Consider the following 15098-nt stretch of genomic DNA (forward strand, 5'->3'; position numbering starts at 1 on the left):
ATCACCCTGATCTCTGGGGGCAGTTCGTTCCAGAGGGTGGGTGCTCCCACAGAGAAGGCCCTCCCCCTTGGGGTCGCCAGCCGGCACTGTCCGGCTGACGGCACCCTGAGGAGACCCACTCTGTGGGAGCGTACAGGTCGGTGGGGGGTAATCTGTGGCAGGAGGCGGTCTCGAAGATAACCAGGTCCGCTGCCATGGATGTATTATTTTTTGTTCATTATAAATCTGGAATTCATATCCTCTGTAGGGCAGGTTATGAATTCTTTAAAATAAAATGCTATTTCTTTCTCATCTCACATTATTTCTCCTCATAATTACTGGACTGCATAATTTCTTCTGTTATCAATACTTTTGCTATATTTTCCCTCAGTTAATGGTCTTCTCTTTTTCTCCCTCTTCTGTCCAGATGACAGTGTTCCCCAGAAAGCTCCTTGGGGCATCAATTTAATGAAGAAGAGCAAGAAACCTGTTCCAAGAGCTTTTGGTATAAGGTTAGAAGACTGCCAGCCAGCTCCTGACAACAAGGTAGTCTGTTTTCAGTTGTTTTAGGTCTTTTATGCTGCATAAGAAAAGAACAGTGTCTTGGGAACTTTGTTAAGGGAAAACTGCTATCAATTCAACATGTCCAATAATTTGCCACAGGATCTAGTTTGTGAGCCTTCTGCTTAGAACCTAATTACAGCTTAGCCTGTTTTTTTGGTTTAGTTAAATATGTAGGAAAGTGTATGCAGGGAAAGAGATTTATGTTGAATTGGGGAAGGGGCAGTAAAGGAAATTGAGTTTTGATCTAATGGGAAGAAGTGGATTGTCAGATATAGTGTTACTTCTTGAGAAACAGGTCATATTTCCACATAACATGTTCCTAAATAGAAAGATGGAACATAGTGTTAGCAAAATTAGCATGGCTTGAGATCTGATTGGAGCATAATATTGTTTGTGATTTCTTTGGAAATGTGAAACTAATTTCTGAATTTCATCCCCACTTAAAAGACAAAAATCCAAACTTTTAACTTGGAGATTTCATTAGTATTCAGATCTGGAAGTTGCTCCATAGTACATAGCTTTGAGTTCTGGTAAAAGAAATGTGCTTGAAATCCAAAAGATAATATGTATGGTATATCTTTGTGGCTAGTCATTTGGTTTAGGCTTCAAATTGCTTCTAACTCACAAAAAAGGAACTTACATTTTTAAGGTGTCCAACCCTGGTACCAGTATCTTCATCCTCTTGTCTTCCACAGAAAATCCCCCTGATTGTGGAAGCCTGTTGCAAAGTAGTGGAAGACAAAGGTTTGGAATACATGGGCATCTATCGAGTCCCAGGGAACAATGCTGTGGTATCCAGCCTACAAGAACAATTAAACAAAGGGGCAGCAGAAATCAACTTGCAAGATGAGGTGAGAATAAGATTGCTTAGTTCACAGTCTGCTCTCTTCACTTCTATTGAAATAATATCCCAGTACTTATTAGATAGTACTGACACCTAGCTGTCATTTACTTATAGTACATGTATTTACATATGAGACATGTGTATGTATTGTCTTGGGTTAGTTGCAGAGCAGATCCAAAGCCAGTCCACAGTGGCCTTTCTAATACAAGAAATGAGACCAGTTATCTAGCAGGATATAATAAAAAATACTAGATAAGGTATGATGTGATATCCTCATTCTAATTTGAGCTTTAGCTACTTTCTTAGGCAAATAGTTATTTGAATCACACCCCACTGTTGAATTTACCAGCTTTGTGATTTATTTATCCACAGCATGGTATGTTTACTGATATATTACTTGTACTTGGATATTTCTAATCCTTTTAATTCTTCCAATCTCATATTATGAGCAGGTAGCCTGAAAATTGAATTAATATGGAGGTGGCTGCTATATTGATGGCAGACCCTACCTCACCCCTTGCTCTATGCTCTCCACCCATTCTTCTTTTGTTATTATATAGAGGTATTCTCCTTGTTTTCTTTTTCATTATTTTGTTGTTTTATTGTTTTGTTTACACTTCATTTCTTCCTTTTTATTATTGTAAGGTATCTAGAATAGCTCCACTGTGAGATAGGTGGCAAATAAATTTGATAAATAAAAATGAATAAATAATACAAATACTAATACTATTTGTTATCTTGTCTTAGCATTTTATCAATCTTAATCTCATTATTAATAGTGTGAAGAAAATATCACTTTCCTATTGTTAAGAGTTCTTGCAAGGATTATAAAAGCAAACATATCTGAATTATTTTGAGCACTTTAAACAGTTTGTATTCCAGATCTTCTGGATTGTAGCTTTCATCTCCTGGGTCAGTTTGGCAACAGGAGTTCTTGCTCAAAACAATGGAAGTTTAGAATTTTAATGCATAAAGATCATACAAGATTATGTAAACTTTACTCTCAAGTCTTTATGAAAGAGTAAATATCATTATTCCTTCTATTAGTCTTGTGTGCAGACCCAGAGAAAGAAAGGAATAGGCTTCTTCTAGTAGAAGACCCACCAATATACTTACAGTTGCAAATGCATAAATGCAGTTCCCTATCATAACTTGCCAATCTGATTAGAAAAAGTAGATGAAGCCAGTGGAGAATGTTGGTTGCCCTGGCCATGGTCATTTGCCTTCTTTAAAAATCTTGGAAAAATCAACAGTGCAGGTTTTTTTTTTAAAGTGTTTGAGAAATGTAAAATGTTTTATATAATAATAAATGAAAATCAAAATTGAAATAAGTGTCAAAGAATCTTTCCATTCTCCATTCCCAGAGATGGCAAGACTTGAATGTTATTTGCAGCCTCTTGAAGTCCTTCTTTCGGAAGCTCCCAGAGCCACTATTTACCGATGGTGAGTGATGGCAGCCTACTATCCCTTGCCTGCTTTACCAGTCAGGATAACAACATGATTTTTCCCAGAAATTCAGATAGGAAATATGAACCTTTCTAAGGGACTCTGTATGATCTTTTTCTGGTTGATTATATTGGTTTTGAGGCATGGTTTCTCTCTTGCTCAAGCCATAGCTGGTAAATCACACTTGTCTAAGAGGTGTAGAGATTGGAATTACAGAATCACTCAGGGTTCAGTTTTACTTTCATTTTTCAAGGACTGAGAGAAAAGGAACTGATTCAAGCTTTTAGGGCAGGGGTGTCAAACTCGCAATGTCACCTGACGTGTCACGACGAATTGCGACTTTTTTGCCATTGCCGGCAATGGGGTGGGCACAGTTTTGCTATGATGCATCCGGCCTGTGGGCCGGCAGTTTGACACCCCTGTTTTAGGGCCTGAGTTCCAATTGGAGTGTGATTGTGGGAAGTGGGGGAAAATCTCTTTACTTCTCTGGTAACTTGTTATTGTCATGCAGTTCTCACAGCTGCACATTGCATGCTTCAACTGTGGTAATAATATCACAACATACATTACTACATTACCGCATGGTAATATGTGTTGTGTGCTGAGGTAAGGACTATTTCATCTGATTATTTCAGAAGAAGATGGAGGCTAGAAAAGAATGTCCCGGGTAATTATGGGACAGTGGGAGGTTGATTAAACCATAGTCAGTGGCAAGACATCAAGAAGGGAAGATGATTTCCCACTCCTGGAATTCTTTAGGTAATACTTTTCCTGCTTGCAAAAATGTAGAAAAATTTTAGTTTCTTTAAAGGAAATAAAGAATTTCCAAATGCAGATCTCCAAGCAGCCCTGGGTTTAGCAGAGAGAGAGAAAGCATAGTTTAATTTCAGGAGGGAAGAAATCAAATGTTTTAGCCAGGTAAGTTATAAAGGTTTTCAAGAAGCCTGCTAGAATTATCTTTTCCCAAACCAGTAACACGGAAATTTTCCCAATTCGTCTCCTGTCTCCAGGTCTTGAAAGAAACTCCTGCACTCTTTGACCTTTTCAGATCTATTCACTACAATCTGTAAATGAGGTTTTGTTAAGAAAAGAAGCTGCACGTTCCTTATGTTCAACTAAAAACTCTAGTTGGTAAAAATACATGGCAATACATGTTTATTTCACTTGCTTTCTATTTACATCAGGTCACTGATGAATTCAAATAGTCGATTGTAGGCACACCATTTTTTTTCAGGCTGAGAATAGTATGAGGTCTATGAAGCTGTGCTGGATGAATCCAGTCCATTGTTGGATGCAGTCATGGAAGAGAATAGGATGCGGCAAGAAAAAAATATATAAATTAAAGAAATTCAGCTAATATACAGTATGTTTTTTTACAAGCAACCAAAACCTTGGGAGGTCAGGGTGTGTCTCATGTTTTAAATTTCTAAATAACTAAGAAGCAGTTACCTTAAAATAGCTTTTCCTTTCAGATATGTCAGATTATATAGGTCCCATAACTTACAGATAACAGATAATTAACCCAGATTTATTTTTTAATCTCATCTTTCCTTTGGAAAGTGTTTGAAATCACACCTGGTATTTCAGAAATTTGTTTATTCCCCCCGCCCCCAAATACTATGCTGTAATTTTTCATGGCTATGATAAGAGTGAATGTTGTATCCCCCAAAATTAACAGTCAAGTGTTTTCTAAATTATTCTTGCCACTTAAATCTAACACAGAAATTAAATAAATTAAAATTTATAAATAAATTAGAATTTCAGATTTCAGAAATTAAGTTAGTAAGTAAACTAAGAAATTAGCAGCTCTAGATACCTTAACTCCCAATCCCAAGGCTGAAATTAGATGGTAAAAATGAATTGTCTTTCAAGACGTATTTTGAATATCGTTCTCACTTGTTCTGAACTCCTCAATTTGTTTTGTACTAAGATGATACCACAAATCACAAATGTTTTTTCTTTTTCAAGATAAGTACAATGACTTTATTGAAGCCAACCGGATTGAAGATGCCAGTGAAAGGATGAAGACCTTACGCAAACTGGTATGCCCCTGGAAATTCCTGCTGGCTTTTTCCTTGGAGAGCTAAATGGGGAAATGTGAACATTTGGTCTCTGCTTTGCAAGGAAAGGCTGCAGTTTTGTGATAGAACACTTGTTTATTTTGAGGAGATGGAGAGTATCCAGGATAGGATAATTGAGCCTATCCTGTATGCTTTCTGCACTCCAACAAGGAACAATCTTCATAATGAAAAGTAACACTTCCTTTTGTGCTGAAGATTCAGTCTCTAACATTTTTAACTGGCCAGAGATAGATTTCCATCAGAAGTCTTTCTGAGCCACTGAAGATTATATTGAGCTTAATATAGCTAGGCAGTTAGTGCAACTTCTGACCAACAATACATCAGCTTCATTGAACACAATTAGACCATACAATACTTGCTTTGAATCCTGATGTCTCACACTATGCAATTTTAAGGAAGATACTGTAGAGAATGACCCAGATTGCTCAATCATGTTATTTTGTGAAAGATTAATCTTGAACCTATAAAAGAGAAAAGACATGTCAAAATACAAATCAGTCTCCTGTAGAAGAGGACAGAATGGGCTTGTAATATGCTGGCTTGATGTAGATCTATAAACTGGTTCTTTTATTCTATATATCATTGCCAAGCACACTTGCCCTTACCTTCTTTCCTCTTTTCCTATGTATTAACACTCACTATCATTACTGCTAGCCTGGTAATTCCTTTATATATCTTTTGAAGTTTTTATACTTTATTTTCTTAAGAATTTAGAACTGAAGCATTCTTCATTCAGTTGAAAACCATCTGGGTAACTAATTTAAAACAAGCTTGAGGTGGAAATGTCACACAACATTAATGAAAGGAATAGTGGGCAGTATTAGAGCAAGAAAAACATACTTTTCCTAAGGAACAGAGAACATGTACTATTAGGAAACATTATCTAGCCATATCATAGTGCAGGACATATGAAGATATATGTATTATTGGTATGCTTTAAACTTTCTTGTAAGCGTAAATATACATTATAGAATAGCAGTGACATTCTAGAGCTGACATGTTCCTATGGTACCACTTCTTTTGTGTCAATTTTTAAAAAGCAAAATAATGGATTGATCTTATAAAAACTAAACTAGATCTTATAAAAACTAAACTAGAGAAGGAGAGAGAAATTGGAATAGGATCTTAGTCATAAAATGAGACAAATAAATACTCCCGATTGATTATATATATATAATCAATCAGAAAGTTTTTCAGACAGACTGATCTGATTGATTGCACCTTGGCATTTTGACTGCTATACTGCAGTTCTACTTTTTTTTATAATCTCTTTTGCCTTGCAGCCCCCCAACTAGGGGCGTTAAGCAGGCTCAAGTCGCAACTGCGATACATTACAGGGTGTGGCTAGCTGATGAGGACAAATGAGTCCGAAATAGCTATACTAGTCTCCCACTTAAATCTTTAACTCTTGTCAGCAAAAAGAAATATGAATTTATATTTATATTTATATTTATATTTATATTTATATTTATATTTATATTTATATTTATATTTATATTTATATTTATATTTATATTTATATTATTTATATTTATATTTATATTTATATTTATATTTATATTTATATTTATATTTATATTTATATTTATATTTATATTTATATTTATATTTATATTTATATTTATATTTATATTTATATTTATATTTATATTTCTTCCACCTCTGATTTAGATCCGGGATTTACCAGGCCATTATTATGAAACCCTTAAGTTCCTGGTGGAACACCTCAAGACAATTGCAGATCATTCTGAGAAGAATAAGGTAATGTTTGCTCACTACACCTGCCTTCCCTTTCCTGTCCAGTGACTTGTGTATAATACGAATATTCAGCTGTTTCATGGAAAGAAGGATTAAGGGGTTATATGATCTAGGAAATGGAATTTTTTGTTTGATTGTGGGATGCAAATCATTAAGATTTTACCTGGGAACTTATCAGTTTATCTTTCAAAATACTGTTCACCAATCTGATTCTCTTCCAATGTGTTAAAGCTCTAATGATTTCCAATCATTGGAATAAATGCTGGGGATGATAGACATAACAACCTAATATGTCTAGAATTCACCAATGAAGAAAGCTGTGCTAGTTCTGTATCCTGTACTCCTGGCAACATATTCCCAGGCAAAAGAAAGGCTATGGCATTTGTGGATTATGGTTAGGAAAAGCTTTCCGTAATGGATTGTCAAGGATCACCTCTTGAATATCCATTAGAGTGGAAACCTTTTCCCAAGAATTTAACACTGAAAGGATTTTGCTTTAATAGCAAGAATGAACAATTCTGCCTCAAAAGGAAATGTCCCTCCTTCTCTTCCTTCCTTGATTGCTATCTTAATTCAAGTAGTCTGTAGCACGAATGGACAGTTGTGGCCCAAGAAGAAATTTCCTTCCTTCCTTCCTTCCTTCCTTCCTTCCTTCCTTCCTTCCTTCCTTCCTTCCTTCCTTCCTTCCTTCCTTCCCTCCCTTCCTTTCTCCCTCCCTCCCTCCCTTCCTCCCTCCTCCTTTCCTTCCTTCCTTTTCCCATCTTAATTAATGTTCAAAATAATATAATTCCAAAGAGACTTTAAAAAAGAGAGATTTAACATCAATGCTTAGCATATGAATCAATGCTAATCAATCAATAACTGAATTCCATATATAATTTAAGTCAATTTTTTTCTTAAAAGTCTTCCTTTTTGAATTTTCTTGAATATGTACTTCTAGCTAAGAAGTACAAGAATCTTTTACCCACTTATTATTTTTGTGAATGGATTACCAATTGATTTTATAATGTATAGATTGAACCAGTATTCACATTATATAATATTTTTGCTGTTTATTTCAGCAAAGAAATAAGTTCTTAAACTTATAGTTAATTTTTGCTTTGTTCAGAGTTGAAGATAAACTCATCCAATGAAGATTTTTCAATCTTGTCATTTGGAAGGTCTCTAATAGCTTTGAATGATTAATAGGCAATTTCTGAAAGTGATTAGAAAGTGAGATTTGCAAATTTATTGTCCTTTAAAAGGAACAGCTGCCATTGCAAGAAATATCGCTAATCCCTTGGAAGTCCCCAGAATTTACCTTTTTCTTTACCCAGCAACAGATTTTAGGAATGGTCTAAGCAGAGTTTGAACCTTGTTGACATTGGTTTAAATAAAATCTTCCTCTATTGTACTTTGATGAACTCCCATATGGTGTTTTAGGATTGGTTTCTTGAATGATTCTGTTTGTAGTCCTTATATAAAAGACAATTTCTAGACACCCAGTTTGCTCCCTTCCTTATTGAACTCCACACAGAGATATCTATAGTGAAAAGGTTATATAAATAATAGACTTTCTAATTTCCCCATTGTATTAGGAGAATATGAAATGAGTGTGCTAATTTCAACATCCCTTCCTGCTATATGAACCCTGCTCTGCTTGTTTGTGTGCTGTGGAATTTAGAAATCTGTCTTTCCTGAGTCTAAATTGCCCTTGAAGTCAGCTCTTTGCCATATTTGAAACAATTCTTTGGATGGGGTGCATGAAAAAATCATAGGGCTTTCTTAGAGCTCAAAGCGGAGAGGCTAATGTGACATGAATGCATAGATAAGATGTATAACTTCACTCCAGCCTTTCTGACAACTGTTCATCTTATAGAAACAAAAATGCAATGGATTGTATTGCAGATGGAGCCGCGGAATCTTGCCTTGGTATTTGGTCCCACCCTAGTTCGAACGTCGGAGGATAACATGACTGACATGGTGACACATATGCCTGATCGCTATAAAATTGTGGAGACCCTCATACAACACGTAAGCAGCAAGGAAGGTTTAGATCTAGGATCTAAATAATGGACAATTTAGAGGGGTCTGATTCTCTCTCTATATATATCAGTAATTATGCATATGAGTTATTTTTAAAATTGTCTTCAGAAATCGCTTGGTGTCCTCATCAAATGTATCATCAAATGAATCCCAGATATTTGTTGGGAAGGTTCTCAATTTGGGGAAAATTGCTTTATAGAAGGAATAGGGAATGTGTTATCTGCTAAATATTACTGAATGACAAGTATAGCAACCGTATTTGTAATTCAGGAGGATCTGGACAGCCACACTTTCCCCATTACTGTTTTAAATAAATTAAGGGCAATAATAATAATACTAAAGAGTCAAAGGAAAACAAAATAGTAAGACCCTTTATTAGAATATTAATTCTGCTAATTAGTAGTACCCAGTTCTTTATTTAACAGTGTGCAAACCTTTCACCTTGAATTGTAGTGTTCAGTTATATGATTGATTGCAAATAGGTCAAAGGATTTTTGTTTTTAGATAATAATTTTAAAATACCTTTCTATTGTTTTAGAGTTGTAAAGATATATTTCAGTAACCCCCAGTGATCTTTAGGGCAGAAGATGAGAATTTATTTACTATGGCTATGTCAGAGCATGCACAGTCTTATTGTGCGAGATAACCCAGGAGTAAACGCAGTAAACAGTGGTCTATATTAATTGGTGGTTTATCTTACACTATCTACAATATCATACACCAGGAATAATATACATACACATGCTAATACAGAAGGATCCAACACAGGAAACAGCAGGAAACGGAAGAGAGAGAATACATCAGCGAAGCTTTCCCTTTATACAAAGGCTCTTAAAGAGACACAGACCCAGCTGAACCATTCCCATCATTACATCTTACATCTTACATTACATAAGCTGATTAGCTGTTAAATCATTATCTTGACACTCCTTCCATTTAAAGCTAAACAGCTGTTAACCCAAATGCTGTTATATACCCTTGATGCTTGCCTGCATTTAAATACTTAGTCAACATATCGGCTATATTGTTGTGAGTGGAACAATGCTGTAACTTTATTAGTTTATCTTTTGCAGCCTCCCTGATGTTACAATATTTTATGTCTACATGTTTGCTTCTGCTTCCAATACATTCTCCCGTTGCCATCTTTATACATGCAATATTGTCCTCAAATATTGGCACAGCTTCATCAATATGTACATCTCTTAGTAATTTGACATACCAGGTTAATTCAGAACATGCTTCAGACAATGCTATAAATTCAGCTTCAGCAGTTGACAGTGCTACTGAAGGTTGTTTTCTGGATTTCCATCCAATTACGGTGCCAGCAAACAATATCACAAACCTTATGTTTGACTTCCTGTCATGTATATCATTTGCCCAGTCACTGTCTACGTAGCATTGTAATGATAGGGTATAAGATGGCCTTATCCTTAGTCCTAGGTCCATTGTGCCTTTTAAATATCTGAATATTCTTTTTATTCCTAACCATTGTTGTCTGGGTGCTGAAGTGTGCCGACTCAAAATGCTAACCGCACTGGCTATATCTGGTCTTGACCATTGGGATAAATACAATAAGCAACCTATAGCTGATTGGTACACTTTTTGGTCACATTCTGTGTCATCTGCTATATCATTCTGGAAGTTGGTGTCAAAGGAGTTGATACACTGTTACAGCCTAGCATATCATACTTTTCTAACAGCTGTTTTATTTTCCTTGTTTGGCTTATCACGTATCTTCCCTGTTTTGGTTTTCTTATCTCCACACCTAGATAATTCTTTATTTCCTCTAGGCCAGTGGTGGTGAACCTATGGCACGGGTGCCAGAGGCGGCACTCAGAGCCCTCTCTGTGGGCATGCGCGCCGTCACCCAAGTCTTAGGCCTTCAGCTGGGTTTTATAAAAACGTTTCGCTTTAGGCCTTCGCCGCCGTGTGAAAAAAAAAAGTTCAATCAGTCAATTTCAATTTCTCGCGGGAAAAAAAAGATCTTGCAAAGTTGGAATTGATTGATTGAACTCTTTAGTCCCACCCAGTCTGCCATTACCACCGCAGCCACGATTAGCCAATGGGCCACGCCCAGCCAATGGGCCACGCCCAGCCAATGGGCCATGCCCAGCCAATGGGCCACACCCACCTGGCACTCGATGATGCATAAGTGGGTTTTGGGTTGCAGTTTGGGCACTCAGTCTCTAAAAGGTTCTCCATCACTGCCCTAGACTTTTTAATTGGAACTTCCTTTCAAGTTGTTTGACAAAGGAGTCAACCTGGGAGTGATTCTTAGTAACAAAACACAAGTCATCAACATAAGCTAACAGGAAACACTCTGCACCCTTATACTGTGCAGTGTACAAACATGGATCTTCCTTGCTGCTTCTAAAATCTAACTCTTTGAGAGCAGCATCTAAACACTGATTCCAGTTTCTTGCTAACTGTTTTAACCAATATATGGCTTTATTCAATTTATATACATATCCAGGGTGCTTAGTTTCATAACCTGGAGCTTGTGCCATATATATGTTTTCCTCTAATTCAGCATTTAAATATGCAGTGGTAATATCGAAATGATATATGGTATAATTGCGTGCAGCTGCTAAAGCCAATGCTAGGCTTTATAGGTCTCACCTGTTACTGTTGGTGCAAATACTTCATCATAATGAACGTTTTTTTCTCTGTGTAAATCCTTTTGCAACTAACTGTGCCTTATACTGCAGTTCATTATTGTGTAAAATCTTCTTTTTATATACCCATTTACAATCCACAGCCTTTGTTCCTTCTGGTAATCTCATAAGGGTAAACACCTGATGCACATTCATAGACTCCATTTCTCTGTCCATAGCCTCCTTCCATTTATACTGTTCTACTTGAGGCAATGATAACATATCTTGGTAATTATAGGGTTCATACGCTTTAACCCCACTTGCTGAGAACCGATCAGGAGGTACACCTTTATAGCTACGTTTAGACCTCCTCGGTATCATCTGTTCCTGTGTTTCTGTTACTTCTCTCTTTACCTCGGGTCTATCCTCTTCTATTCCTACTATTTCTGACCTGCTATTCTGTTCTTCCTTCATTGGGCTTTGTGTAGTCTCTCCTTCCTGAGAACTAGCACTATGTGTTGGCATGGACACTTCGGTGTTAGCATGCACCCTGTCCCAATTGTTTTGTTCTGCAAAACTAGCAGACCTTGAAATTACAACCTTCTTTATTCCATCTGTGAATCTATACCCTTTGGAACCTGGCTTATATCCAACAAACCTAAGTTTCCTGGACTTTTTCTGTCCTTTCCTTCTGGTGCTTTTGGGAATATGCACCCAGGCATAGTTGCCAAATGTCTTTAGGTGAGCCAATGAAGGTTTCCTTCCATATAACAGGCAATATGGAGTTTCATTGATAGCAACACTCCATACCCTGCTTACTAGATAGTTGGCTGTTTTCATGGCTTCCCCCAATACGTTTTACTCATTCCTGTATCTGCCAGCAGTGAATCTTTCATGGTTTGCAATATGCCATTCCTCCATTCAGCCACACCATTTTCTGCTGGCGAATATGGATTTGTACATCTATGCTTTATGCCTAAGTTCCTCAGCTACTTTTGGAAATTGTCAGACATGAACTCTGTTCCCCTATCTGTTTGCAGCTGGCATACTTTATGGCCATATCTTCGCTGCCTAAATGTTGTAGGACTTCTGTTTTGCTTTTTAATAAATAGGAAAACCCATATCTGGTATAGTCATCTACTAAGACTAGTACATACCTAGCTCCACCTAGAGAGGGCGCCATAGGACCAATTAAATCAGTGTGCACTGTCAGGAAAAAAACCCAATGAAAAGAACACAAGACAGCAACACAAAACAACAATTCTTACTTTAAGATTCAGAGGTTTATTTTGCTAATAATTTGGAACATAGCAAGCATAATAACACAACAGCACCTATATTAATAACCCATTGCAATGTGGTCCGTGGTTCAATATTTTGTCCATGAGGCCTGAATTAGTTCACCAGGGCCTAAATCTTGCATAAAAGAACAATAGCCAATATTTTCATTTTCCACAGTCCCCACTTCTTGTCCGTAAGGACAACGCAAAACAGAAGCAAAAAGATAAGATTAGAGGGATTCTGGGGTAAAAGGTCTACAATAGTTTCATAGGGGCATATAAAGAAAGTATTTTATTGGGAAACACATACAACCTCAGTAGGTTTAATTAAAGAATACAAATGCCAATAAACTATGAGGCATTTTTCTGATGCAGATCATTTCCTTCATGTGGGCTTCCATTGTGTTCTAAAAGGTGGTCAAGGCAGAGAGAACACAGACAACTGAAGAACTTTACATCCTCCTCAAAGGGAAGTGTATTGGAGTTCACTTCTTGGTGGTGCTGTCTGGGCTGGAGATTGTATGCTGATGGGTAGCAGAGGTTACTAGCACTTGCTCTCCTGTCAGGAATACAATACTAAAAAAACAGTTGCATAACTTCCAAAAATACCCATAATAATGCACCAAACCAAAACTTTTATTTAAATGCCCACAACAACTCTGTCTTAATTTCTAGTCTTGAATAAAATAACACAACTACCAAATTTAACAAAGAATTAAAACACTATCTCTTTTTTCATACACACAAAAAAAATCCAATGCACAATATCAGCTAGGGGTGAAAATAAAAACAACATACCTTCATCTTCACACAACTTAAATAAAAACCCAAAGTACAAACTTTGAAATGGCAATTTCAGAGCTCAATCTGCAAATCACCAGCAACCGGAAAAATGACATAACCATATTTCCTGCCAAACGTCGTTGATGAGGCAGCAAAAAAACCCCTCATAAATGAGGCTGCAAGAGATATCACATGAGAGCACAACTCTCACCCAGAGGCATGACCTCTAATCAATACAAGGGATTGATCAAATCCCAGAACAGTCATCCCTTCACCGGGTCCCAGTCACAACACCAGCTCCGACTGTTTTGCCAATGAAGTATGACACCTTTACACAATCAGTCGGTCCCCAAAGCAAGTCTGGTTGTGACCCTTCCCTTGCTGCCAGATTAGGAGAACAGGCTTAACTAACTAACTAAATCACAACAATTTCCCTATCTATCTACCCTAAGGTCCCAAGGAAAGGGGCCTTTTTCTTACCTCTGATCCAAAGTAGATTGTAAGTGCTCAGAGAGAGTGGGCTGGTTACCTGTAGCCCAAAACCAGGAAGTAGTCAGAAATCTTCCAGCAACCGTCTCTTCCCAGCCAATGCATCACAACTGTTGTGGGAAAAAACCCAATGAAAAGAACACAAAACAGCAACACAAAACAATAATTCTTACTTTAAGATTCAGAGGTTTATTTTGCTAATAATTTGGAACATAGCAAGCATAATAATACCACATCACTTACATTAATAATCCATTGCAATCAGGTCCACTGGTATAGCAAATTCCAAAGGACAGCTATAGGCCAATGGCAAATCAATCGGGTCCAGACCCAACTCTTTATACCCTTTCTTGTTCTAAGACTGTAATCAGATGGCCCGCTGACTTTTGCTGACTTCTTACTGACCTCCTGCTGACCTTCTGCTGAACATAACTTTCCACATATACCCGTGTACATTGGAACCCGCATCCATCAGCTACTTTCAATTCCCTATTTCTTACTGTTCCAGACTTTATGTTCTAAATATATTTGAAACAAGCAAGCTTAGCAAAATCATATTAAGTAAAGTACAATTGCAAACTGCAAAATTAAGCATAACACAGACTTTGATTCAATACTTTGTCCATGAGGCCTGATTTAGTTCACCTGGACCTAAACCTTGCATAAAAGAACAATAGCCAATATTTTAGTTTTCCACAGCACTAATTGTAAAAGCCTTGAGCTTTTCTTACTTACAGGATACACTCTGGACTTTGACTCCTTACAAATAGTGCAATCTAAATATGTGTTGCGTTGCTTAATGTGTAGTCCTTCCACTAGGTCTGGCATCCTTTGCAAAACTCTAAAATTTGCATGACCTAACCTCCTGTGTAATAAATGTATGCAATTATCATGCGTGGGAGTGTTTATAAGTGTTCGTGCACAACCATCCTGCTTCTTTCCTAACACGTATAAATTATATCCAGCTTAACACCTTGTGCACAAATCCTCCCACTTTTCCTGATGGTGTATTGACCCTTTGCAAACAGTACTTCATACCCCATATTATCCAAGCTTGAAATATGGAGTAAATTATGGTCTACCTCTGGTACATATATTACATTATCCAATGTTTCTCCAATATCAGGTACATAAACTTTACCTTCCCCTTTAACAGCAGACTGTTGTCCATTTGCCAAGCTAACAAATGTTTGTTTAGCTGGTCTTAGGTTTGAAAACATTTGTGGGTCATTTGCAATATGCTGACTCACCCCAC

At 37.0% G+C, this 15098-nt stretch overlaps 1 protein-coding gene across 1 annotated transcript in view; it reads left to right on the forward strand.

Moving 5' to 3' along the window:
- The window catches only part of ARHGAP23 (Rho GTPase activating protein 23), a 75017-nt gene that overhangs the window by 48649 nt on the left and 11270 nt on the right, over positions 1-15098 (forward strand). Inside the window, exons 12-17 of the mRNA XM_029283060.1 lie at positions 407-525; positions 1239-1394; positions 2752-2830; positions 4802-4875; positions 6586-6675; positions 8560-8685. Of these exons, the coding sequence (XP_029138893.1) occupies positions 407-525; positions 1239-1394; positions 2752-2830; positions 4802-4875; positions 6586-6675; positions 8560-8685 (644 nt within the window). The remainder of the gene's footprint in view (positions 1-406; positions 526-1238; positions 1395-2751; positions 2831-4801; positions 4876-6585; positions 6676-8559; positions 8686-15098) is intronic.

The sequence above is a fragment of the Protobothrops mucrosquamatus genome, unplaced genomic scaffold (genome assembly GCF_001527695.2).
Source record: "Protobothrops mucrosquamatus isolate PMUCROS unplaced genomic scaffold, P.Mucros_1.0 scaffold10, whole genome shotgun sequence".
NCBI classification, from domain to species: domain Eukaryota; kingdom Metazoa; phylum Chordata; class Lepidosauria; order Squamata; family Viperidae; genus Protobothrops; species Protobothrops mucrosquamatus.